General features: G+C 39.3%; 1 protein-coding gene across 1 annotated transcript in view; it reads left to right on the forward strand.

The window, feature by feature from the left end:
* Nucleotides 1–1954: 1954 nt before the first annotated feature.
* Nucleotides 1955–27868, forward strand: part of SKAP2 (src kinase associated phosphoprotein 2) — a 152039-nt gene continuing 126125 nt past the window's right edge. Inside the window, exons 1-4 of the mRNA XM_080932622.1 lie at nt 1955–2096; nt 10883–10988; nt 11549–11574; nt 18278–18385. Of these exons, the coding sequence (XP_080788748.1) occupies nt 2030–2096; nt 10883–10988; nt 11549–11574; nt 18278–18385 (307 nt within the window). The 5' untranslated portion in view covers nt 1955–2029. The remainder of the gene's footprint in view (nt 2097–10882; nt 10989–11548; nt 11575–18277; nt 18386–27868) is intronic.

Here is a 27868-nt window from a genome sequence, read left to right on the forward strand (position 1 = left end):
GTCTCTTGCTAACAAGAATGACTTGTCATAATGAGCAGGCTAGACACTGTTCATTTGATCTACTCTGGAGAGCTGTCCATTTGATACAGAGCAAATCACCTCAATTCCTTTGTGGAATGAGCAGAGTACAAATAAATAAGACACAAGAATAAAGAAATATAGTCAGTTCTATCTGAAGGCAACAAAGTACTGGAACATTTAGAGCCTCAATAAAAATGAGAAGACAGAGAATTCTATAAGACTACAGCAAAGGGGGGGGGGTAATTTTTCCTAACACAGATCGTCTATGCAATTGTTTCTCTCTTATTTAGAAAAGTGGATGATTTTTGTAGTTTAATAACAGCTCTTGGTTCTTTCAAGTTGGAAGAATGAAATTTACTTTTAACGTCACAAAAGAGAATTCTACTTTTCAGCACTTTTTTTTTAATCACATTGCTCAACTGGGCAAGAATTTTGGATTCTATTTTGATTAAACAGACACTTTGGAGGTGTCTTTTGTTATTATTATTATGCATGTTTTACTTGTTAAGTTTCTGTTTTGCTGTTTTGTAAGACATGGTCACCTAAATATTCCAATTTTCCCTTTTAAGATCAATGTTCTATACCATCTCTTTGAGAATTACATAAATGTCATAGTACCTTTGAGTCTTAATTTTCACTGTACACAGGTATTTATTCATGTGGTGCTGGGGACAGTACGCACCAAGCACATGCTCTGATGATCTGAGCTATCCCCAACCCTGACATTTTTTGATGAAATATTAATAGAACTATTATTCTGTTGAGGATTACAAAAATTATTACAAATTTTACTTTGTTGGGAGTTAGGAAACAGTAGTAATATGGTTCTCAAAACCAAATCATTAGATACTCTTTTTCAATTGGAATTTTTTTTTGGTAGGACTTTAGACTCTACACCTTAGTAGCTTCTGTTTGCGATTCTAAGGCAGACTAAAGTATAAACTATAAAAAACTGGAGGGAAAAAAATAAAATAAAAAGCTGGGATAGTGGCACGTGCCTTTAATCTCAGCACTCATATTAATTTTAATAATTATCATTTCTACACACAAACACACACACACACACACACACTAATTTAAAGACCCAGAACTTTGGATTTTAAGTGGAAACGTGTAAGAATGACTCTCAACTTTTGTTGACTTAACTGAAAAAAACCAGTTTTTAAATTTTTACTGTTCTAATCACTATTTGCAATTAAAAAATACTTCAAGTGGGCAGCGGTACAGGTGGCTTTCTGGTACATTTCAGCACATTTCTGGTGCCTAATCCTAAGAGGGAAATGTCTAGAACTTCTTCCGCCAGAACGAGAGAAATCACATCAAGAATAAGTAGGAAAGCAATGTCAGCGCCAATTAGAAGGCTCTGCGGTTTTAGGACCAGGACTTTCAGAAGGACTGGCGGAAAATGGGACTTTGTTACCTTCATCCATTGGGACAAAGAAAGCCATGCTAGTTAGGGCGTTCTGGTAGAAACGTCTTGGTAGGTTACCAGACGAGGGGTTTAAACCTTGGTGGGAATGACCATTATTTAGATGGCCCCTTAATGGGAAAGTGCGTAAACCTTGAGGAGACTTTATTTTCCAGAATCCAGGAGAAAGAGAGGTGTGGCTGAGGTACCAGTAAGGAAAATGGCGCGGACCAGCTTCAAGGCCCGGTCAGGTGACATAGTTCCAATTCGCTCCCTTTCTTCCGAGGCCTCGCCTCCTACTCGCTTCCGTGTGTGGGCGTGGCCTGCCCGGAGGCGCTTTCTTTGGACACGCAGAAAAAAAAAAAAAAAAAAAAAAGCCTACGCAAGCGCAGTTGGGCTTTAAGGCCGGGCTCCCAGCCCCTTTGCCCATAGCCCCGCCCCGTTGTCCTGGGCTGGGCGGGGCAGGGCCCGGCGTCCAGCGACCGCTGGCTGGAGAGCCAGTGACTTCCTTGTTGTGGGTCTCGGCCAGGCCGTGTCCGAGTCGTAGCCCTTCGGTGCTTACTCAGACCACTATTGCGAGTCTAGGTCCAAGCCCCTACCATGCCCGACCCCAGCAGTACCTCCTCTCCCGGTCCGCTCCCTGAGGATATTAGGAACCTGTTGGCAGGTAAAGAGCGGGAAGGGGGCGGTGACACTGGGGGCGGGGGCGCGGGGACGGCGAGCCGGCAGGGACAGAAGCGCTTAGCCCTCACCCTCTACGGGCGGTGGGGGCGGGCCGTGTTGGGGGACTGGGTACCCGGACTAGAAGGGAGTGGGCGTGTATGCTGAAATGTGCTGATCCTCCCTGGGAAGCCGGACAGTTATGCGTTTCATGAACACCTGCATATGAGGGCGGGAGATGTACACAAATGTTGATGAATGCATGTATGAGAACTGCGAAGGTAGATGTCCAAGCACTAGTTCCTGGGTGGCCCGGCCCGTAAGGATGCAGGTGCCTGTAAAGACTCTGGAGGGCCGCAGGTGTTGGGAGTTAGGAGGCGACAAGCTACTATTTCCAACCGCCCCATTTTCTCGAACAGTCAGGTCAAACATGATTATAGTTTTGAAGGGTACCCAATTTTCAGATGGCCACTATTTCTTCAGCCTCAGTAACTACTAAAAGTGAAAAAGGAAGGATGTGTTAAAAGTCCTACTTCCTGTGTCATGTGATCAGGGAACTTCATCTTTGCACCCTCATCTTCCCCTTTTCGGTTTAACATTCCCATTTATGGGAAGCTTTAAGAGTTTAAATGTGGTTCTTCAGTTCCTCAGTTAGGTCAGTAATGTTCGGAGGTGTGTATTTTCACTTTGCATCAAGGAAAGCTCAGTAGTTCTGCAGAGAAGAAAATACATCTTTTTAGAGTATCACATGCCTCTCCTATCCTGATGGTCTTGGATACCATCATATACTTTGTCTTGTAGACATCTGGAACTGCAATAATTTTAGTTTGGTTGTCTCTAAATATTTCTTTCCATATCAATCATGGATAAAAGAATTAAAAAGTTTCACCTAGATGCCTGTGCTGTTAACTGTGTATTTTAATGGTTAAAAACAATGTCATCTAAAAGGTACATTTGAATTAGTAAGTTACTGTTGCAACAGTATGAGACCAAGAATTATATAATACCTTGTTTAACTGTTGTTGTCTGCATCATTGTATTTGTATGAACAGATGAGGGGGGGTGAAGGTGTGTTATGTCACTCTGAGAAATGCTTCTTGTCATTAATGGATATCACTAAAGAGAAATGATGAACTGTAGATGCTGATTTAAGGAAGTGAGAGCTTAGAGGAGCACCAGTTTTGTCTCATTACCTTTAACATTTTTTGGGGGAGGGGCAATTTGGGAATTGCATGTTTAGAAAAATATCTTAATAATTAGATTAGGAAAATGTTTTGTTCCAGAAATGGCATAGTTTTCAGGTTGTTCTAGGTCCACATTTGTAATTTAAAACTATAATATCCTGGCTTAGCTTGTAAAGCTCAACAACTCCTTTTTGGTAGGCAGGCAATCATATGGACATATGGGTCATACTTTCAACATTGTATGACATGTGACTACAAGACCCATCACTCTCTGACTCTCACAGGTTACAGTTTTTTTTTTTTTTTAGCTTTCTTGTATCATGTAAAGAGCTCAGAATTACACATTTACCTGCTAATTCTAACTTTCTGTATATTTCTGCCATCTTTTAAGTTAGAGGGTGAACTAGCATAACGTTTGAAATTAGCTTCTTATAAAATACATGAAGGATTAAAAACAAATATCAAAGCAACAAATGTTTGCAGATTACAAGTCTGCATTACATTTTATCCTTAGAAGATGTTTTTTAGCTCATGGCTGTGATTTATAGTAAAGGAATTAAACAAGTGAGCTAGTCTTCATGACTTAAAACAAATTTTCAAAGGCAGTTAAGATTTTCTGTATAATTAACATCCTTAGATACTCTCAGTAGTCATCGTCCCTTGAATCTTGTTGGGAGACAGGATGATGACAAATCTATCACTCAGGCATGCTTGGGGGAAAGTGTATGGTGCAGTTTAGAATTGTGAAATTAGAGTGAAGTGATCGCACTGACTTGGACTTTAGAGGCATCTCTGGCGTGGCTCTGTGATATATAAAGACAGTGCATTCTTCCTGAAATTGAGGAAGCGCTCTTGGTCCTGGTAGGCGTAAGCAGCCAAGGCTCTTGAAGTGCTTGGCACAGTGTGCAGTAGCTAGGAAGCAGCCTTTACAGGAGTTTCAAACCCTGTGCTTTCGGAAGAAAGAGAACATCTCATTTTTTGTTCCCCACGCTCATCTTCTATGTCATCGGATGTCACACAAGCATTTGCTGAGACACGTGCTCAAATTCATTTGTTTGTTATGATTTTTTTTCATCCTGGCTTTGCCTTTTGAGTGCAGCAGCGTTAGACTTCCATCTCAATAGTTGTCCTCATGCCTGTCCATAAAATACAAACACTGTGTGGAAATGCAAAAACAAAGTTACTAATTTAACTCTCAGTTAATAATATCCTTGGAAAATGACAGTATGATAGTTTGAACAGTTATTTTTTTTTATAGAATCAATGCACTAAAAATTGAATGCCTTCATTTATTTATTTTTTTAAATAAGGCATGTTCAATTGTTCCTTTTAGTACAATTTATATAAAATTTTGTTGAATCAACCTTGGACACCCCCCCGCCCCCAAACAATGAAAGAACAGATTTATTCTGGATGGCCCCAAGCTTTGGCCATTTAATCTTACTCTATACCCAAATATTTTGACTCGGACTAATAGAGAGAACGGTCTTGATTTATGTGCGCTCTCCCCTAGCAGGCGGGAAGGTGAACGGTTGTAGGAGTGCTGCCTGCTGCCTGCAGCTCTCATCTGTTTAATCACCCCGGAAGGACGGGGCTTGTTAGTAGTTTGCAATCAGATATTTGGACTCATTCTCATCTATTCATATCATGACAACAGGCTTTAAAGGGGAAGTGTTACTTTCTTGACAAATCAGAAAATAAAACCACAGTTAGAAGAAAGTAACTGTCAGTGCACTGAAAAAAAAAATCGAACAAACCAGAAGAAAGTGACTATATGGTTTCAGCGAGGTGACCTTGAGATTTGATCAGATCACAGTTTTGATTGCCTTTCCCCCCATTGGGGATTTCCAGAGCTTTTTAAAAAAACACCTCCACACAGTGTAATAGATAATACTGTTAGGGGCACTTGATAAAGAATGCAATTCGGTTGAAATTGAGGTAGAGTTTTTTTCTTTTTTCTTTTTTTTAGTGCTGAGTGCAGTATGGCATTTTTCCAATTCCTGTTTATAATATGGTCAACATTTTAGCTTTATTTTCCTTATACGAATTATTTATGGTATATCTTGTGTTCCATAGCTTCCTTGTGGAGCACTGGCTGAGTATGCAAAGGGAAGAGTGCCACCTACTGAGTCACCGATGGCCACCTTCTTCTTAGTACCTGGGTTCCGCAGCAGAGCTAGGACAAGCCTTCCCGTTTTTTTTTGGCAGCAGCGACTAGTGAGGATAAAGTTGATAAGAGAACATTGGGTCTGAAAGTGAAATCAGCCCAGGCACTTCTAAGATCCTCCTACAAACACGGATATAAGTTTACAAACCAAGGGACCAGAGTTTACAGAGATTTGTGTCTGGCTCAAATAGTATCTGTACATGAAGAGGTAGCATTAGGAAAATTACTTATCTATTTACTTAAGAGTAAAATGTTCCCCTTTTCCTGGTTGGAGGCTATTTCAGCATGGCTTTTCAGTGAAAGTCTTTTTACCTTGAATTACTAAGTAAGGCTCTTGATAGTGTGTGCATTTTAAATAGTTAATCTAATCTTAATCAGCATTGGTTTCTTTCAAAACATAAAAATGTACTAAAAAAATTTAACTTTTCCAAGTATGTTTATCTCTGCTGATGCTCGCCTTGAAGTCCTTGTAGAAAAAAAGGTAGGACACCAGAGGAGGGAAAGCCTCTGGTGATTTGAAACACAGTTCGGTTGTTGCTCATACATTGAACATTAAGTGTCATATATGGGTGATAAAAGTGGCACAGGCTAGGTTTTATATCCTCATTGTTTATTTAGTTTGTCTTTTTCAATTAAAGCCAACTCTTTTTCATCGCACCGAGTTTACATTTCTCTCCCAATCTCGTTCGGAACACATCACATTAGATGCTACCCTCGGTGGGTGGGTACAGTGTGAATCTCAGTTGAGTGCGTGGCTCACTGTGGCTCCTTTGAAAGTGTGTGGTGAAAAGATTTTGATTAGATAAACCTAAAGAGGGTGTGCAAGATGGCCAGCCTTATCTTTCAACAGCCCCACTTTTTATCAGAATAACCATTTAGCGTGTATTGCCAGTTTTGAAAATTTTGTTGCCAGTTGGGTTATAAAACTCAGATTTGCTTCCCCCCTTGCACTTGGTGATCTGTGCTCCTTCATGTCTCTTTCCATGTTAAAAAAAAAAAGCCCACAGTTCAGCAATAACATGGGAAAATGCAAGGTAATCCAGGGGAAGGCATTGGCTAGAACGATCAATAATTTTTCAATTAGCCAGTTTCTAACTTTGGGTAGTTTACTCCATTGATCTGCATGTGCCCAGTTGGATCGATTGTTATATTCCCTCAGTAGCTGCTTGGGCAGGCCATTCCCTGTCTTAACAGGAAGTGTGATTCTGTTCTGATGGCAGCTGAAAGTGTAGGCTTTAAGTTGACACATTTAGTCGGGGTGACAGACAGCTCAGCGAACAAAGTAAAATCTGGCTCCCACCATAAGGTAGGGACACATGTGGAATTAAGTAGTAAAGCCATTTGCAGGGGGCAGGATTGGTTTTTACAGTTATTTTATTGATGTGGGACTCAGCAAATGGTAGTTCACCCCAGTTCTTGCTTTCTCCTTTATGCGAATTCAGGCCAGCCCAGAGGTGGTGTGTGTATTAGAGAGAAGAGGGAGATTACCTTTTCTTGACCTCCAGGCGTCAGGTCTTATTCTAGGCTGTTCCCTAGTGGGGGTTGGTGAGGACAGGTGCTGAACTCTCTCTCACTGCCTGGTAGAGGAGTTTGTCAGTGGAAGACTTTTGTCCTTGTACCTTTTTAACTATTGGATCACCATGGAAGTTGGTTTAAAAAAAAAGTGTGTTTGAGCATGAGGGTGGTACCTGACCTCACTCAGTCTATAGAAGGCAGAGTGGCAGTGTTTCTAGGGGTTTGTATAGAAAACAAAGGAAAAGAAAATGGAAAGGAGACTGGAAGTACCATTGAGTGGGTGGGGTTTAAGTGCTCACTTCTCAGGGGTCAGTGGTCTGCTGAGCAGTTCTCTGATGTAACTGCATAAAGATTGCTGAGCCAGAACACGTCATCTCTTAATGTTGTCTTCAGACCTTAACATTTATGGACAAGGCAGTTGTAAATCTGATCTTTCAGCTGCCTTGCCCCAGATTTCTACAGCTGTCCCCACTGGACGCCTTACACTTGACAAAATGAAGGTATAACAGGAGCAGAAATTACCACCATGTTTACCTTCCGCCGAGATAACTTTTTGTGTGTGTGTGTTGCTAACTTGCAGTTGAAGCCCATGGAAGTGGCGGTGATTGTGCTGTTAGATGCAGGCTGTGCTGACCTTTGAGGCTGATGGGGTATTATCGGTCTGTTGCGCTGTGGCACTCTTTTCCAGGCCTTATTGGCAGAAGCCCAGTAGCCGCCTCCCACCACTCAATCCTGCTTTTCCGTGGTTGGCGCCCGTGGGTAAAATAAGACCTCTCCTTCGGAGAAAAAGGGAGTTTTAGTCCCCAGGCTCAGGGGCCAGCCTGTGTAGGCTGACCTTTTCGTGTAGTCAAATTACCATGTTCCCCCGGAATTACAGAAAGGAGTCAGTGAAATCTACATATGAACAGGAGGACACGACCTCTAAAGGAAGGTAAAAAAGGGCTCAGGCGGCTTGCTAGTTCGCTAGCTTGCCGCGGCAGGCTATTTCACCATTTGCAGGGCTATTTAGAGCACAATAAAAAGCTCCAAATCTCTTTTCCAACCAGCCAGAGGAACGCTTGATTTACCCAAGAGTTTTATTGCTGCCTTTTGAAATATTACTCTGGCTTTGAGGTACAAAGCCGCAGATCCAGCTCCATTTGTCTATCGTGGCTGTCCCAAACTCAGCTGCACTCTGTGCTGAGTCCCTAGTCCGAGGTTTAAGGCTGGCTGGGTTTGGGCTGGTTTCTGGGGGACAAGGCTGGGGTAGCCCAGGACAACCTGGTCCGTGATCCCTGTTCCGGGGGTGGCAAAAGCGCTGGGGAGGAAAAGTCGGCAAGCCGCGCAGTACCGTTAATGCTGCCAGGTCAGGCTGGCGGATTTCATCCATTAGATCTGACGCAGTGTATATTTTAAGAAGCACCCTAGACTTCAAAAGCTTAAATACCAACCAAGTCTATGGACAATCAACAAACCAGATCATTGCAGCTTTTCCCAGCTAAAGTTAAACACCACCCACAGCAAAGCAGTTTCTTCTCTGTATTCTTTTAGAGAATTATTGAAAAAGCCAGTGTTTGGAAAATCCCCCTAGTTGCTTTTAAGGCGTTTTCTAGAAAAAAAAAAAGCTTGGGAATAAATATATTAAAAGTATCATTTTAAAAGTATAGATGTTTTTTATACCCAGTCCTCCCCTTGAGGAATTCGGATTTTCCCTACACTTTCAACAAATGTTTTCTTAAAATAGAGGGATGGGTTCCCATTTCCCTACATTACACATCGGGTAGGCTTTTAGGAAACAGCAAATACATGCAGCGTTTTTGTGGTTGTTTTCTGAGTTTTTATAAAACTGAAATGACCTTTTAAAGAAATAACTCTTGGGCAGTAATTCGTTCTGTTATTGCTTCCGGAGATAGAAAATAGATCCTGTTTGTTTAAACTGGGATTGCATAATGAAAATGTAAAATAGGCAATTAGATACTCATGGAAGAGGGAATTAAAGACAAACATTGAATGAAAATAACATTAAGCAGACTGTTCACCAGTCTGTGTGCCTTGAGTTTTGCAAGTCTAGGGTGGGTTAGCCACAGTAGCCTGCTACTTCTTGGTCCACTTTAAAATTAATGTTACTGTGTGAATCCCAGGGAAGCCAATGATGCTTTCAGCTACCATCAGCTTGTCCAAAGGTGGCCTGCCCTTGCCCCTGCCCCTTCCCCTGCCTCTGCCCCTGCCCCTGCCCCAGCTCCTGCCCTAGTCCCCGCCCCTTCCCCTGCCTCTGCCCCTGCCCCAGCCCCTGCTCCTGCCCCAGCTCCTGCCCCTGTTCTTGCCCCTAACCCTGTTCCTGCCCCTGCCCCGCCCCTGCCCCTGTTCCAGCCCCTGTTCCTGCCCCTAACCCTGTTCCTGCCCCTGTCCTGCCCCTGCCCCTGTCCTGCCCCTGCCCCTGCTCCTGTGGGTGGAAGCTGCTGCTGCAAGTATTACTCTTTTGAACCCACTTGAGAATTTGTCCCAGGTCCACTGACCTTTGCCTCTGCCTCTTCTTATTTTAGGGGCCACAGAAGGAAGTGGAGCCGGGACATTTTGCTTTCATTTCACTTGATAATCACTTTTAACATACTCTTGCTGTTAAGAGATTGTTTCATGTTTTAATCTTATTTTTGTCTTGTATTGGCTTAGCAAAAAAAAAAAAAGCACTTATTATGAATCTGTAACAGCTTCATCCATGTTCTTCATTGGAGCAAAATACTTTCTGTAATCAAGAATTTAAAATTGATTGCATTCTATTCTATACAGTAGGCTTAAGATGGCTAATATAAATACTGTTAAGATTATTGCACTTTTCATTCCTTATATGCACTATTATGTTTTGATCTTTTTATCAATGCAAGTTACAAGATAAAATAGTTAGAGAAAAAAGAAGTAAGACACATCTTTCTGGTGTGAAATGTGGGTGATTTCTTTAAAATTTTAATGTAATTCTCTAAGAGATATTTTAAAGTGAGCCATGAAATTCTGAAAATAGAAATGTGTAAGCTGTCCAATATTTTATGAACAATAATGGTGGATGTCTAGAAGTCACAAGCAAGGACTTCTTGGAACTTTACAGGAGAGGAATCAGCCAACAGTTTAGGAGTTTAAATCCAAATCCAAACTTTAAATTTGGATTTAAACTCCTAAATCCAAATCAGTTTAGGAGTTTACTAAAATTTCAGAAGGGACTATGGGGAATGCTATATAAAGCCATAGAAACCTGTTTCTCAGACACTGTGTTGTTAAATAGTAGAAGAACCCATTTTTCACTTCCTTGTTTATCCAGGTAGCTAAAAGCAAGGTGGGAAGCAAAAGACAGCTTGTTGTCTTTCGACTTGAGGGTAGGCAGCTTGGGTGAGACAAGGTAACAAGGAGGAGGAGATGATTTGAGAATCTTGCTAGAAAGAAAAAGAGCTTAATCTTTTCCTTTAGGCATTAGATAGTGTGTGTTCCTGAAAATAGATTACACTGGGAAAACAATGTGTCCTCCCGGGCTTTAGATTATCTTTGTAAAACACTGTAACTTGTTCCTATGGCAATTGAAACACAGTTATAAACCGATAGCAGCACATGCAGAAAGGCTTTCCACTTGCTTTATAGAAGAGAATTTGTTTTATGGGGCACCATAGTTTTTAAAACTTGTGTACTTCTTCCTAGTTTAATGACGCCAAACATTCAAATAGCACTTGCTGCGCCGAGCATCAGTATAATATACAGATTTTATTTAGTTAAGTGGTGAACTGATTTGTCCAACTTAATTTTTGGACTGTACTTCAACTGCTGTGCTTTGGGCTGATAGATAACTACCATAGATTGTACAGATAATAACGCTTAACTGTAGAAACAATCACTGACCTATTTGTCTTCACACAGAAAAGGTTCTTTTCCGTAATTTGTATACTGTTTTTATATTTCATGGTTTAGATGTTGAAACGTTTGTGGCAGACACACTGAAAGGGGAAAATTTATCCAAGAAAGCCAAGGAAAAGAGAGAATCTCTCATTAAGAAGATAAAAGATGTAAAGTCTGTGTAAGTCACTTGCCTTTTATTACCAATTTCTTACTTGGAAATAACTCTGTAATTAATGTTTATTATGGAGTTAAGTTTTATGTTCTGGTTTATTAATGTCAAACATTTTTAAAAGGACAGAATATATTTCCACTGTAATAGTTCAAATGCAGACATTCTTTTTGTTGATAGTTATATATATTTTTCTAAGTATGCTAGCAAAATGCTAAGCATTTTGTGCATCTGAGGACATATTTGAAAATTTTTAATATTCATGTAGAAAATATCTCAGACCTTAAAAAAGAAAATCCTTTAAACCATTATCACATTAAGTAAATAAATATAGATATTAAAGATATATTTTACTACTAGGTCTTTTTAAAAATCTCTTTTTCCATACTTAAATATATGTATTATGAATTACTAAGCCTTTGGGAATTGTCATTTTAGGACAAAAATATTTTTTCTCTAGATGTATATTTATAATACAGATTTTTGGATTTGAAATATTGCTACTAATTAGACCTTGCCTTGATTTTTTTCAACCACATTTAAATATTTTATTTTCTTTATTTTTGCAGCTATCTTCAGGAATTTCAAGACAAAGGTAAGATTTCAAATCTCAAATAACTTTCTTTGGTGGAGATTTTCAATATGGTAGTCTTAACATTCTGAAATTTTATAGTTGGAATCAAAATGTTAATTTCCATGTTATGTGTTTAGACGTTCAAGACGAGAGTGCTAGCTCCCCCTGCTGAGAGGAATATTGAGGAGCGGGTCTAGAATCCTGTGTTTCCTAGTCTTAGGTTCTGCGTTTGTTAGTGGTAGAGGTACAGGCATGTGCTTGCAGCCCCACCAGAGTGCTTAGATGTCTCCGACTGAGCTGTCATCTCTTGTCTCACACTACAGAGATTGTTTTACGGGGCGCAGGTGCTTCATGGGTTTGCAGTACCCGAGATGGAACACAGGATTCATAGGTACAAAGCAAGACACTACCACTGTGTCCCTAGCCCTTAGGTCATGATTTTAAAGAACGAGTAAAAAAAGTTGTAAATTCCATTTGACAGCACGAATAACATGTTTTTAAATGCCGATCTTTATTTTGGTTCTTTTGATTTGAATAAATAGGTATTTTATAAGTTTTTAGAGATGGGCATTTGGTTTCATTGTTTTTGAGCCCTGTGATAGTGCTGGTGAGCTGACAGTTTTCCTTTAGACTTGAGAGTCTGTTGCTCAACTCTGCAGGAACTTCATAGTTTCAGTTCTTTGAGAGGACCTGCATGCTGTCATTTCCAAGGTTAATTCACAGCTCCTGACCTTCAGCTCGCGACTGTTAGTATGAAGATAACAGTGTGAGGTCTGCTAATCTGCGCAGGCAGTCTCTAAGTCTGGGCAAGGCAACAAAGTAGCACTTCTCACTGGCTCCTAACTTTAACTTCCTCTCCTGTTTGAGCTGCCTGACAGGGAGAGGAAGCCCCAGCTTTAGGACAGCCGGTTCTTAGCCCCACACACCTTCAGTGTCAAGATAGTCACAGTTCCTTTTATAGTCCCTTGTCAGGATCGGTGTGGTCCACGTGGGCCAAGAGTTACCATACTAAAATGCAGATCAGAGCAGGCAGATGTCTTCTCCTTCCCAGTCCTTAGAGTTTGTGCTACAGGGAATCTTAAACCATGGCCTTAGTCCTATTGCATTGACTTCGGTGAGTGCAGAAATGGGTTTATACGCACAATGCATTATCTGAGGAAATACTAGACACCAGGTCTTCCCGCTTCTTAAAAGGCATATATTGTTGTGCTGATTATTTGCTGAACTCACATTGTGGCTTAATTATTTGGACATTAAAAAATTTTAAGCCAAGGCGGCACGATAATGGGAAGCCATTATAATTGCAAGCTTTCCCTTTGGGATTCTGTTTTAGAACTTGTTCAGGTGTGTGGATATTAAAATTACATTACTGAGATACATTTTTGTCTCCAAAGAATATGGGAGTTTATACAGTATTTGATAGAAATTGAAAAATGAGCCTAGAATAAGAGTTCAAATAATGTGGAATTCAGAGATTTCCCCATAATCATTTCCCTCTGAATAAGTCATTTGCAGCTCAATACTGCTGAATTGAGTTAACTAATCACCGGGAGAGCCTGCACAAAGTAAGCCTGTGGATAAATTAGATGTATACCTTGGAGAAATATGAGAAGCTGAGTAATTTTATGCCATCACACCCTCACAATATATTCCATTTTGTTCTAAAAAGACTATTTTCTAGCTTATGATGACTAGTAAAGGACACAGACTTCATGGTTGCTAAGTGGTTACCCAGAGTGCATCTTCTTTCAAAGACCTCTGCTCCGAGTGAATTCAGTTCCCGGTGATTTGGATGCTGCAGTCTGGGCTTCCAGTCTTCCCCTGGGAGTCTGGGTTGTGTTCCTGTGTGTCCATGTCCTCTCCCTTCTTCCCTGCCCGCTTCCTCCCACTGCTGTCTTGCCACTATAGGGTCCCAGGGATGCGAAGAGAAGCAGGTTTTACCTGGGTATTCTGTCTTCCATCCTTTGGGTAGCCAGTGATAGACTAATTTTAATATCACTCTTGTGAGAAAGGTCCAGGTAGAAAGTTCTTAAACAAAAGGAGTTGGTTGACAGTTACTCATTTATAAGGAGAGTTACTGATTTGTGTCATGTTCACGGACGTCCATTTCCTTCTCACTGTCTCTCTTCATTCCTTCCCCGACATGACAGAAAATCTCCCATCCTGCGATTTACCAAAGCATGGTCTACAGGTTGAAGTGTTCAGTTTTTGAGGTTAGTTGAATTGACGATAGTTGCAACTTTTAGTTGTACAGTATAGATCTTACTGCTTCCTCTGGCATTTCTTCTCTGACTGAGAATAGCTTGCTTTGTTGCAGTGGCATTTAAGTGTTGAGGCTTACCACTGCTTTCCTGTTATTTATAGTCATTTCCAAAGGAAGATAGTATTTTGAAACTTCCCATTGGTTTGAGTTTTGAAGGCTATCCTTATATAATTGAGCATAGATTCCCCACTAAGGTCTGTCAAGTTGTAACTTTAGAATAATTATCAATTGTCTATCTAAATGCCTTAAGTTTTAGTAAAAAAGATTTGAATCGAGGCAGAACACAGTCTGCTTGGGATAGTCCCTGTTATTCATTGGAAACATTGCCTATTCATGTAGAATAAAAAAATTCCTCGTAACTCTGGAACTCTTGAGCAAGATAGGTAACTAATGCTACTGTCACGGTTGCAGTCTATCCTGAGACTGTTACGTGTTCTCCGGAGCCCTAACCCTGTAGGCTCCAGGTCTTTGTGCACAGGAATTATGCTGTATGATTAAAAAAATTTTTTTTTTGAGACAGCAGCTTTCTTTGTAGCCCAGATCTGCCTCCAGCTCAGGATTTTCATGCCTCTGCCTCCCAAGAGCCGGGATCACCAATGTATACCACCCTACCCATAACACATAATTGTTTTATAATTGTTCTCTGTCATAGTTCTCCTAAAGTGGCTTGAAATAGTTACTTTTACAGTTTACACATTACTGTTTTTGTAAAGACTATTATTAATCATTAGCTAGAATTTTCTAATACATATTAGGTCTATCACCAAGAGTTGTGCTCTAGTTACAGCAATGATTTAGGTATTGCTTCCTTTCTAGATGGATTGGAAGAAGGGAATGTAATACATAGCAGATGTGCAGTAAGTTCTTCCCAGTGTATACTCTCCATTGTGACTACTTCTCAAGAGGATTAAAGTTAATCTTGATTCAGAAGTTCAGTTTTAAAGGAAGTTTTTAGAAATGTCTAAATCATTTAAAAAAAAAGTAGATATTAAATTGAACACCATTTCAAGAGAATAACTTTTAAATTTGTAATTATTGGTATCGAACGTTTTTATCTCCCTGCCTTTTGTCCTCTGCTGGGCCAGCATATAGGCATGTACTTCCAGCAGCGCCCCTCTGCTGGGCCAGCATCTAGTTTTGAAATGGGATTGGTTTAGATGCTGCGGCTTTAGAGCAATCATTTTGTCCTTTAGGATCCCTTTCCCTCTAACTGAAAAAAATCCAATATATTTTGTCCTTACAACTCTCTCAGTATTGTTAAATATGCACAGATTTATTTAGAAAGCAATTTCCTTTGACCTTCTTGTTTGTATTATCTAAGCTTATTAGTGGAGCACTTTTTAAAAATAGCAAGACTGTTAAGTAACAGGGGATATATTTTAGTTTGTCCTAATGGAAGAGTCAGTCTTTGGGTTTAATTTCCTAACATAGTGTATTCTCAATTGAATCTTAACTCCATAATGAAATCTGAGCAAATTAAACTCAAGGAGTTCCATTCCACCCCTTCCCTCCTCCTCATGCTTGTACAAGTGTGTTAAAGCATGTTTGAGATAATGGGGCCTGTGATGGTAGGAGCCTGTTTCCAAGGTAGTCCCAGAGAAATGATGTCCTTAGTTCGACTCTCTGCCTCAGCTTGGTGTGAACTATGTTTACTGTCTGTTGACTCTAAGTTGGCCTTTTGAGGATGAGAGGAGAATCTTACTGTGTCATTCAGTGTTTTAAGAACTAAACTTCCGTTAGAAATTACAGAGTAAATGCACATATTTATATACTGTATATTATTACTGGAGAAATCAGATTGGTCAAATGAACAGATTTAGAGATCAGTTTGTTCTCATGTGGAGTTCTTTCTCCAAACTTTGTCCTCGATGCTCTGTGTGAAAGAAGAATTATTCTCTAAATGATGTTATTTTCTTTGAGTTAACAGCTATATAAATTTATGAAGTACATGTGGTATTTCAATATGTATATAAAATAGGCTCTAAGTTTTAGGTGTATTTGGCTGATTATCTGATTATATTTAAAAGAGAACTTTACTTGACAGAATAAGCGATAAACTGGGCAGAATGCCTTCAGTGGTGGTAGGGCTCAGGGCGGTACTGTCACTGTTGGCTGCGTCTCTAGGCATTTAAGAAAATGGTAATTGATTATAAGCCCTGTAAGAGAGATGGCTAGCAGTATTATAAATTTCAAAATAGTTATCAGGGACCTGTGCTGCTGTGGTGCAATTAAGCCTGGAAGTTGCCACTAAAACACTGGGAAGGGAAGCCTTGGATCATTGTCTTTTAGATGGTTAACTTTGTATCGTTAATTAAACTTTTGAAAGTTGTGGGATAAATCAAATGCTTTTCTAGGGAAACAAGAAACAGTATTAATGAGCAACAACCCCATAATTATCCTTGTGAGTACATAACAGGGACACATTCATGTCTTTTCTTTGCGCAATAACTTTTACAAAGAAGTATTTTTAAACTGATCATTAATTTTATGACCACAGAAATGAGATGCAAAATTTATGCTGTTGTCATTGGCACAGGCTCAAGGCACCATGGACATTATGTGTGATTGTAATGGAATGACTGCCAACTAATGACTCTGCAGACATTACATTTGAGCATGCGTTTCTTTTAGATGTCTGATTAGTCCGTAATGCTTTCAATTATGTCTGTAAATTGTATTGGATACTTTTACCTGATGCCCATTGTTGATTCGCAGCTCAGTATTTTATTACATAAACACACATTGAACGTTTTCCTTTTAATTTATGGAATCCTTTGTAGGTATAGCTATAGATCCTTAGCCCTGGGGAGGAAAGATGCTGTGCACCACTCAACAGCGACCCCTGTGTTCAGTTAAAGATCCTCAGAGAACAGCTTTTCCTCCATATTGGATGAGGAGACGGTTGGAAAACAAACTCAGAAGGGCAAAGGGATAGATTATCAGTGCAGTAAAGCCATGCTGGAAAGTAGTGTTTTTTTGATTTAATATACCTTTAATATGTTTCCCGCATAGGTGCTGAATAGATTCCTGTACATTTAGAGCAGTTCTTGGGATCAGAGAGGAATGGCAAGAGGTGGTGTGGGGGAGGGAAGTAAACAGTCCTGTAGCAGTATTTAATTTAGCTTGTCTCTGGTAAATACAAATGTCACACCGATTTTAAAAGTCCATTCTTTCAATCAATTTCAGTTCTTATAATAGGTAAATTGATGACATCTTACTTTTAATAATAACCTAAAAGTATATATTTTAAAAAACAAAACTAGAGAGGTCTTCAACATATTAGTGACAGATTTTTATAGAATATATTTTCTTATATTAACTATTTTTGATGTTACAGTGTTTATAATCTTTGTTATATCTAGCATATACATAGAATATAGATTGGTATATGAGCCCATGTGTGTAAGATCACGTACATTAAATAGACAATAGCCATATCAAAAGTTAAACTATTGATTTTCAAAACTTTTTAAAAAGGTCTTGATTTATATAGAATGAGGATTAAGCCTGACTATCTGAATTCATTTTTGTGTATTACTTAGCTTTCCTGTTTTCTGTAGTTGCAGCAGCTAATATACTTAATACTAAGTTCTTAGAAATTTAGCAAGGTTTATTCTTTAGTGTGTACTATGAAGAGTCCTTAGAAAATCAATATTATAACAATTCTTACTTCATTAAAAATAGGTCATAGCAACTAAAACTAACTGAGAATTTTGTGATCTTTATTGTACATTTCATGTACAATCAAACATGTTCAAAATAAGTATATAACTGAGCTTAGCAAATAGCTAATTCATTAAAAGTATTTTAGCCAAGTAGATGGGAAAATTCCCAAAAACTCTTATCATAAGGATTATATATGTAAAGCAAACAGGTTTAAAAAAAAAGCCCTAACAAGCCATCCCAGGACTTAAGAAACTAGTATGAAACGAGCTCCCACATGAAGCCCAGTGGCTTATACACCACTATGTGAAAATAGAAAAGGTTTGTAGGTTATTGTATTTGGATTTAGAGGATTAATCAAACATAATTTTATGACTTTCAATGGAAAGTCCTTGGCTTTACCTGCTCAGCCCCTCATTACAGGTCTCAGATGACTGTGCAGGTAAGGGGAAGTACCCGAATTACTTTCTCAGGTTCTTGGTATTCTCATTATTTTACTGGTCTTGTTTAATTTTTTTTTCTTAACTTCTAAAAATCTTGATTTTGGGACTAAATTCTTTTGGGTCATAAGCAAGCAGTTGTCTGCTGACTTTTAAAACTATTTACTAAGTCATTTATACTACAGTGCATATAAAATAACATCAGACATGGTTTTACGTAGCTAAATTTAGTTTTGTTTTGTGTATTTTTTTTTCTGTTGTGGTGACTAAATCTAATGGTAAAACTGACCTCCTTTGTCAGGGTATCATTATTTTCAATGGGCAAATCATAAAAGGCATTTCTCTGATTCATCTACAGGTGATGGCGAGGAGGGTGATGAATATGATGATCCTTTTGCTGGACCTCCAGACACGATTTCCTTAGCCTCAGAACGCTGTGACAAAGATGACGATGGCCCTTCTGATGGTATGTGACATTCTCTCATAGCGTAGACCCCTTGGCACTTTGATGCACATCTGCTGTGTATAGAGGGGGCAAGATTAACAGAAAGCAGAAAGTATGGGATTGGGGGTCCCTCGCTTTTAACAGAACCTTTCAGAAGAGCTCTCTCTAGTGGTTCCAGGGAGGCTTCATGAATGTACAGTTGCTGCTTTTGTAAAGAAAACTCTTCACTAGAATTTTTAGACCAGTGCTGGTGTTATTACAGAAGCATTCTTAGTAACAGTTTTTGGTTAATTTAATATGATCATATTCTTGCTTAATATTTGATTGTGTTCCTTAATGTTTTTGTATTATTTATTGAATAATGAACAAGATATTTGGTGTGTTTTTTTTTTAAATTTCATACCAAATGAGTTCATAAATTATGAAATAAATTGTTTCTACATTACCTTCTCATTTTGCGACAGTTTTTCTCTAATCAGATGCCTTTAACTATACATTTTCATTTTTCTGGTCATCCTTTAACCTCCCCCATGGTGTGCACCAGTAGTGTCATGTCTTGTATTAACTGGATCTGCAGTAGAGTTGATTGTTTATGTTTTAGTGATTTTTAAAACCTATGGACTGTTACTGGACTTACGAATCGTATTCTTAGTTTGCAGCAAGTGCCTCCTTTCCGATACCTAGTCAAGTGAGTCTGCCCTCCAGAAAGCTCGTACGAGTCATCTACAGTTAGAAATTAGGAATGCATACTGGTGCATTAGCCATGCATATTAATGCGTGCCACTCAAAGTTTCGCTGAGACATAGAAATGAAGGATGCCTTTTGTCACCATACGATGATCAGACCGTGCAGTTCTGTCTCTAAGTACAGTTGCTGAATGAAAACGTGCTTCCTGCATCGGAGCGCTCCACATTCTGTGCTATCCAGAGCATTCCCTTTGGAAACATAAATTGCTTTTATGAGATATAAAATTATGTGTATTGCAGAACAGGGATAAGATGAGTACATGCATAAGTGATAAACATTCTAACCACTGATTTGGAACTAAACAGTCTTTTTCTTTTTTTTTTATATCCAAAACTTTGTCCAATGTGTAGCAGCAGTAATTGCATCCGTTTTGTGTTAGCTTTTATATTTAATATCTGCTTTGAAGGGAAGAATGTTTTCTGTCTCTCTCTTTCACAAAGATGCACGCCCTTCTTCAACAATGCTTGCCATCCTTAACCAAACACCACCCTTTCTGTCCTCATCTTTACCATTTTATAACTGAAGAAATAGTATTTTTGGGCAAAATATGAATTATTATTTAAGATGTATCATTTTACGACTCACTTAAATTATTTGGTTTGCTGCTCTGTCAGATATATATGTGTGTGTATGTATGGGTGTGTATGCATCCTTGCATGTGCTCAGAGACAGAACACGTATACACAAAAGAATAAACGTACATTGACCGTATTATCAAGTTATCCAAAATAGCACAAATGTCTTGATGTATAGGGGCCATTATTCATATTGAATATGAAAAAAACCCTGCAACTTAAAAATAATCTTACAGCTAAATTGATATGATCCAGAAATAGTCTAAAAGTGAATTGTTATGAGATTAGAGAATATTTATCATTATTGTTCTCTGTCTTAAGAATAGATGGTTTTGGTGGCTGGTGAGATGGTTGCTAAGCCTGAAGTCCTGACTCCCAGCTCAGGGCTCGTGGTTGAAAGAGAAAACAAGTTCCCACAGGTTGGTCACTGACCTTCTTGTGAGCACTGGGGGATTCCATTCCCATAAATAAGTATAAAGCAAATTAAAATTTCCCCTTGTGTTTTCAGAGTCAAAACAAATGCATTGATATGAAAAGCTTGTTAAAGGACAGTTGATGGCATGTTTGCATGTAACACCAGTTTGTATTAAGCCTCTGTGTTTATTAGTGCGTGTGAGCAACTCTTGATCAGATTAGACATTTTACTTTTATGATGACTCATGTTGATGTATTAGTAATAGGATTGTGGCAGCTTTACGTTTTCCTGGAACATGGTAGGTTAATTTTCAGACGGTCACCGGACATTTACTCCAACCTAGCATCTCATCAGTTTGCTCTTTGCAGCGAAGATTTTGTCTGTGTTCGCTGTGATTTGTGGAATATAATTTCCTTTCCTGTTATCAGTCTAATGATGTGTTAATTACAAAAATGTATTTAACAATAACCATAACCCGCTTAGCCTTTGTCAAGTCAGGTTGTTGTTTTGTCCTTTTGACTTTTACCTTATGGCAGGCACTACCAGTATCTGAATGTTGATGGATTATAAACTCTAAGCATGATAATGTATTTTTCATAGAGTTAATGTAATTTTCAAGGTATCGTAAAGGTCAAAGCTGCACATCTCTGTGAATTCTGAGTCTGTCTTTCCCTTTAATATTTCTTTTTCTCTGTTCCTCTGGTTCAAAAGTTCACCCAGTTCCCAAATGGCCACCTAATTTTCCAGTTATTCCCTCAAGCCATATGTGTTTTGGTTTCTTTATGGTTTATTAGGTACTGTAGGAAAGTAGCATAAGTTATATCTTCTAATGAAATTCAAGCACACTTCAGTGATGCTTCGACTTGATTGCTGGTAGCAATTAAATCACAGGCAAGGAGAATAATGCATAAGCTCTCAAAGTCCAGACACCCCATCGGACCCGAATGAGGATGAAAACAGAAGCAAAAACAAAATCTTCAGCCCCTGCCGTACGTGTTGTTTCCATCCTGCCTGGTTTCTGTCTTCTGTTGTTGTTGTTGCTGGCCGGCTGCCTGATGGATAGCAAGATCATAACTCGCTGCATGCTAACAGGCAGAGTTCACGTGCAGGTTATTGAGAGCTGATAAAGGGTTAGATGGAGTTTTGATTTTCACATTGGACCTGGTACACCAGATTAATGGAATTTCAATGAGAGACTGGAGCAGCCACAGCTTTGTCAGAGAAACAGATGGAGATCCTATAGTCATGTTTGCTCATTAATACTAGTTGCGTGAAAGGTGCTCTTTTCTCTATACAAACGAGTTGATATAATTGATTTTTGAGTGGTACATTGAAAAAAAAAACCACCTTATTGATGACTGGACTTGTAACATAGATAGTGACAGATTTTTGTATAGTTTGTAACATAAAAATGTACTTTGTGATTTTTTTTCTCGCTCTTTGGAAACACTTTTTATTTTTATTTTTTAGAAAAGAAATAAATCTTGAGACCGGTAGCTAAAAAAGGAGAAAATGCCATATTGAAAAACAACAGCAGGCTCTGTTTTATTTATAAATAATTCCATGGTTGCTGTCAGAGCTGCATTTTGATATGGTAACATTTGAAAGAAAACACATTCTCTTTCTGGAAAATCAAGGACACAAGTTAATGATTGTTTTGGTATCATTGTAGATCACTCTTAAAAGTTTTATGCTAATTGTGTGACAGGAGATACACTGGGGTGCTAATATATAATGGGTAATTCAGTAATCAGACAAAATTAGAGATAATTTGGCTGAACGCTTCAAAGATATCCTTTATGGAACACACAGTATGCACAGTCATTGCTAGCCACTAGTCACAACTGATTATACTAGTCACTAGTACAGTTTCCACTAGCCCGAGTTTCCACTTTCTCCATGGAGGTCATTTTTCCTTTATTTTCCTTGTGAAAGAAGGCCTCTAACCATACAGCATTGCGGTGGATCTCCAAGGTGAGGTGAAAGAATTCACTGGGCTGGAAGACAGGTATTGGCTCTTCTTGTCAATGACAGGTCGAAGAATCCCTGTGGACATTTGTTACAAATCTGAGTCAGGGCTAGACCATAATCACTTCCTGGATAAGAATCTGGAACCTTCAGGGTGAGCATAGGAGAGCTGAAGTGAAACAGAAGGAAGGCCCAGTAAAATGGGACAAACAGGGCATTGGCACAGACATACATTCATATGCACTGATACTTGTCTGTGAGCTCTCCTTAAAGCTTGGAGGTTAAGAAAAAAGCTAAGCTGTTTTGATAGTAATTTATGGTATCAAATAACATTTTTTTTTTTAATATACCTTCCCTTAAGAAACTCCAACATATAAAAATTTGGATTTATAAAACATGAACACTACTTATTCAAAAAGACTACTTAAAACAGGGTGGTCTGGGCCAGCAAGATGGCTTAGTGAGTTAGGGTACTTGCTGCTAAACCTAATCGTCTGAATTCAATCCTAGGGGTTTATATGGTAGAAGACAATTGATTGTGGCAAGTTGTTCTCTGATCGCTTCACAGGTCCCATGGTGCATGTGCACACGCGCATGCACACACACACACAGAAATGCCATTAAAAAATTTAAAATATGCTATCCAGGATGCCTATAAATAATGAGCTTTCACAGGTCATCTGACATGGGCTTAGTCAGTTTATGTGCCCATCCACATGCACATAAACTGTATGACACTCTTGACGAAGCCTGTTTTTCCACATATAGAATCAGTGGTAGCACTGTTTCTTATACAGAGTAAAGCAGTAGTTGTTTTACCTTTTTCAGGTGTCTCTAGACTATAAAATAGTATTTGCAACTGGAAAAGAATTCTTTCAAGACAGGAGTTCAGGCGCTTAATACCATAGTATTCTGTGCTTTTGATACCTAACACTTTATCATTCTAAGAATTTATTGACCAATTGGGGATTGAACCCAGGACTTTGAGTGTAGGTAGGACTAGCATCCTCCATCCTTCAACTTAAGAATTTAACTTTCAGTTTTGACATATCCTGTGTATGTAATGCATATTTATTTGTTTAAATATTTTTTTTTGTTTTTTTAATTTCTAGCATATATTTTTTAGCAGTATAGGAACAATGATTATTTTAGTTATTTCTGCTATATGTATAGAATTGTTTTAAGTATTGATAGAAGGAAAGGGACTATAGTGTGGGTAAATATTTTCTACAGGACATTGTTGAGTAGAGGACATAATTTTGTTTAAAGGTTATGTTATTTGTGTAGGGGTGGGGTGGGACACATGCCATGCATGGTATGGAGGCCAGAGGACAACTTTTGAAAGTCAGCTCTCTCCTACCGTGTGAGTCCTAGGGCTCAACTCTGGTCTTCAGCATTAGAGGCAAGTATGTGTACCCATCAAGCCTTCTCCTCTGCCCTAGAGTGCATCTTTTAACCCTAAAGATATACATTGTGTGACTGAGGATAGAACACACATAGATGTGCGATTTTTTTTTTTTTTACAGTACAAAGTATGAGTGGATAAAAACAAATGGCAGTAAGAACCATCTCTTCAAAGTTTCACGAAGACTCAGCGATTTAGCACGTGCCAAACAAGCACAGAGACAGGGGTTTGGATCCCCATGGTCTATTTAGATTCCTGGTAGATGTAGCCTGCCTGTGGTTCCAGCCTTGCAAGGAGGGCAGTGATGGGATCTCCAGAGCAAGCTGGCAAGGCCAGTCCTACCAGCGTCGAGCTTCGGGTTTGCTTTAGAAATTCTGGCTTAGTGAATAAGATGGAAGAAGGAGGGTGATTCCTGACATTGATATTGTACATGCTCATGCCTTGTATCAAGATGGAAACAAGAAAGTAATTTTTCTAAGGTTTTAGACTATTTAATGGGAACACATATCAAACTAAAACAAAGTAGGTGAATCACTATAGCAAAATAGGTTAAGTAAGAAAGTACAAAGCTGGAAAGCTCAGCAATACAAACATCTATTTTCAGTTCAACAGATAAGCACTTACTTGCACTCCACACAAAGGAGGGGACACAGTATTTGGATAAGACAACGAAGTGTTCAAAGATGAATAAGATGAAGTTTTTATTTTTAGAAAATACATAATTGGGATATGAAAAGATGATGGCCCCCTAAAGTCATGTTACTAACACCCAGATTAAGGAAGGATTCGGAGGCAGCTAATCATATTTTATAACAGCATTCCACTGACTTGATTTGTACCAGGGCAAGTAATCGCTTCCATTGATTTTACCTTGTTTGACTGGATCAGTCATACATCTTAGTATCATGGCAGATAAACCCAAATATAAACTTTATGTCTGATCGACATAGGGAAGCCTCATATTTAAGTGAGTTTCTTGGGGTATTGAGGTTTGCTGGCGACAGTGGTGAAAGATGCTGTAAAGAACATTTGGAGTTAAAGTTGGAAAACCAGGTTTTCATGCTCCAGATGGTTCTGTGGTCAGGTACAAGTCACTTGGCTGCTCTGGACTTTCCTGGTTGTGTAATGAAGTGCTTAGAGTCAGCGCGTGCATCACAAGTCCCTGGAGCATGAGGTGCTTGTGTCCACATTACAGAATTATGTGGTATTAAATGGTGAAAGCAGTAAGATGATTTTCCTGGAAAAATGGACTGTGTGGGTGAAGTTGAAGAGGCTGAAGAGGAGGCAGTGGCAGAGATCTTAAGTTAGGGTCTCTTTGTTAGGCCATGTTGGACTGGAAGGGCTGAGTGGCCAGGTAGGTTAAAGAGTTTGCCTTTAATTTGGTGGTTATCAAGAGAACCCAGAAGTAATATATTGATACGAGTGCAGATTTAAAGGGATGTTACCTTGGCAACATTAAATGCATGTTGGATTAGAGCAAAGAACTATCTAGTAGAACCAGCAAGCTAACTTTGCCACATTATTTTTATTAATTGTTTTACTCATTTACATTTCACATGTTGTTCCCTTTCCTGGTCTTCCTTCTGCAACCCCTCCACCCCATTGTCCCTTCCCCTTTGCCTCTGAAAGGTTGCTCGCTCACCCACCAACCTACTTCTGCCTCACCCCTCTAGCATCTCCCTTTGCTGGGGCAATAAGTCTCCACAGGACCAAGTACCTCTTCTGCCACTGATGCCAGGTAAGGCAGTCTTCTGCTACATATGTAGTGGGAGCCATGGACCCACCCAGGTTGGTGGTTTAGTGTATGTATGTGAGCATTGATATATCTTTGGAGGGAGTAGGGAGAATGGAGGAGTCATTTGGCCTTAAAAAGGCCACACTAAAGATTGTTGTAGTCTCTGATGTCTGTCCTGACTACATCTGGCTGAAATTCCCTGAGATCAAGAGTTCAAGCAGGTCAGTTCCGCATGTCTCATGAGACTCACCAAAGCTGTACATTCTGTAATATATTAATCTCAAAACAAAATTTTAGTATTATCAAGATATCTGTTTTGTTTGATTTTCTGGAATCTAGTCTTCAGGTGGGGGGGGGGGGGAATGTCTTCCTCTATCAATTCTGACCCATATAACTCTGGAAGATGTCACCTTTTCTACAAACACAAAGACAAAACCTTTCTCCCAAATCAGCATATCCTTCAGCCAGCAACCAGGAAAACTTGTAGCTTGCCCTCTGTCCCAGAGGAAAAAAATAAAACAACCATAATTCTCAAAATCACACCCATTTTGATAATAAAAACAATTTAAAACAAATGAAGTAAATTAAACAAATACTATATGAGCCTATTTAGGCCTTTCTAATTATTTATACCAGGATATAAACCCAAAATTTCTGCAGAGCCCACATTCTGTAAACTTAATATACCATCTATCTGTTATGCTCTCCACCTGGGCCACAGACTTACATTTATTAATATCTGTACATAGCAGGCAATTATCACTGCTCTCTACTTAGAGTCAGTGACTAATTTTCCTATCCTAGTTCTGAACTGTGGGCAAAATTTCCCACGTGATTTGGACATAATCTGTGTATAAAGCTATTCTAAAAGCAAATAAACCAGCCTTTGAATTAAATCATATTCCAATCAATATCTTTAAGGAAGCAGGGACCTTCCATTTTTTCAGCTCTCTGACTAGAGCAGTCTCTTTTCTCTTTTCACAGAAGGGGACCTCAGAGCCCTCTTTGTTTCAATGTTCCTTGAGCTAGGCCGTCAAGGAACCTGACTCCGGCCTGCTTGCCAAACCTCTGAATTTCTAACTATAAACTAAGAATCTTAAATTTCTAGTGGATTCTTGCCCCATGCTAGGCTCCATCTAGTGTGTGAAATACTTAAAAAAAAAAAATGCGCCATGGTATGCTAGCTCTGGCTACTGTCTGGCACAGGTATCACTGCCTTCATGGCCTCCAAGCACCCATGCTATCACCAGCGGCCTGACCTGGTCTCATCTTTGCAGACTCTCTAATCCTGTTCTAAAATCACCCCACTCAACTCGCTAAGTTCCCATGGCGGTCCCTGCTACACAAGCCCCACGCATTTAAATTCTGTGGATGGCTGGGGTGCCCCGTCATCTTTCCTTTCTTTGGAACTTGAAGGGAAACACCACACAATCTTAGTTTAGAATCAACACAGTTACTGGGTGCAACAGCTAGCATTCTCATCTTGTAAGCCATATAAATATAAATTCTCTGGTGGCGAATCCTGGCAAATTCGCCATCTAAACTGGGGGCCACTTGTTTGTTACATCTTCTCTTCCAGCTGTCCTCATCCAAAAGCCAAGACAGACCCTTCTCTCCTTCCTTCCTCTTCTCTCCGACCAGGAAGTCCCGCCTACTCCTCACCCAGTGATTGGTCCCATGAAATCTTTATTCATTAGGGGAAGGTTCACAGGAAATCACCTGAGTACAAGATTCACTACTTGTCCCAGGCAGCCCCTCTTGGGAAAGCGGAGCTAATATCAAAACACAAACAACACCAGGGCTCTCCACAGTAGTTTAGTCCCTGGAAGCTCAGAAGGTCCGGTTAGATATTGTTGTTCTTCCTGTGGGGTTGCCATCCCCTTCAGCTCCTTCAGTCATTCCCTCAACTCTTCCTTTGGGGTCCCTGGGCTTTTATATATTTATGTATATACATTTATATTAATCAGTTACAGGGCTTTGACCAGTTCCTTTTCAGTGTTGGGATTAGGTAGTCAGTAGCCACCTGACACCCTTGTAATCTGGCTTTTGAGCTCTTACTGGTTATACTCTTTAGGGATTTGAACTTCTAACAATGGATTTCAGGCTTTATTTCAGTCTCACAGCAGCCGTTGTTGGTTCTAGTTCTTCAGTGACTGTCCTTCTTATTGCCCTGTAAGGGCCTTCATGTCCACTTTCCTTCGTGTTCTCCTACATTCTCCTGAATCTTGTCTCTTCATTTCAGTCTCATCTGTTTTCTAGCTGTTAGCAATTACTCATTTTTAAAAAAGGAACCCACGACACTATTTCTTTATTACTGGTGGTATTCTGGCTTTGTTCGTTAAAAGCAAACAGACAAAGGCTTGAGGGTGTAGTTCAGTGACAGAGTGCTTTGCCTGACATGAGTAGGTCCCGTCGTTCATTCTCAGTAACAAGTAAATTAATCCAAAGGGGATTTCAGGGGAACTTCAGAAGGCAAGGAGGCAGGGCTGGTAGGAAGTGCGGCTTCTGATGAGTCTGTACTGTCATTTTTTTTGATGGTATGAAGAAGCTGCTTATTATACATTTTATAAATGATGTATTAATAGATACGATGGTACATGCAGTAGTTATTGTAAGTACATATTTAGAGAGGGAAGAGTATTGCCAACCGGTGTTAGTA

This window comes from Micromys minutus (assembly GCF_963924665.1).
Source record: "Micromys minutus genome assembly, chromosome: 18".
Classification (NCBI taxonomy): domain Eukaryota; kingdom Metazoa; phylum Chordata; class Mammalia; order Rodentia; family Muridae; genus Micromys; species Micromys minutus.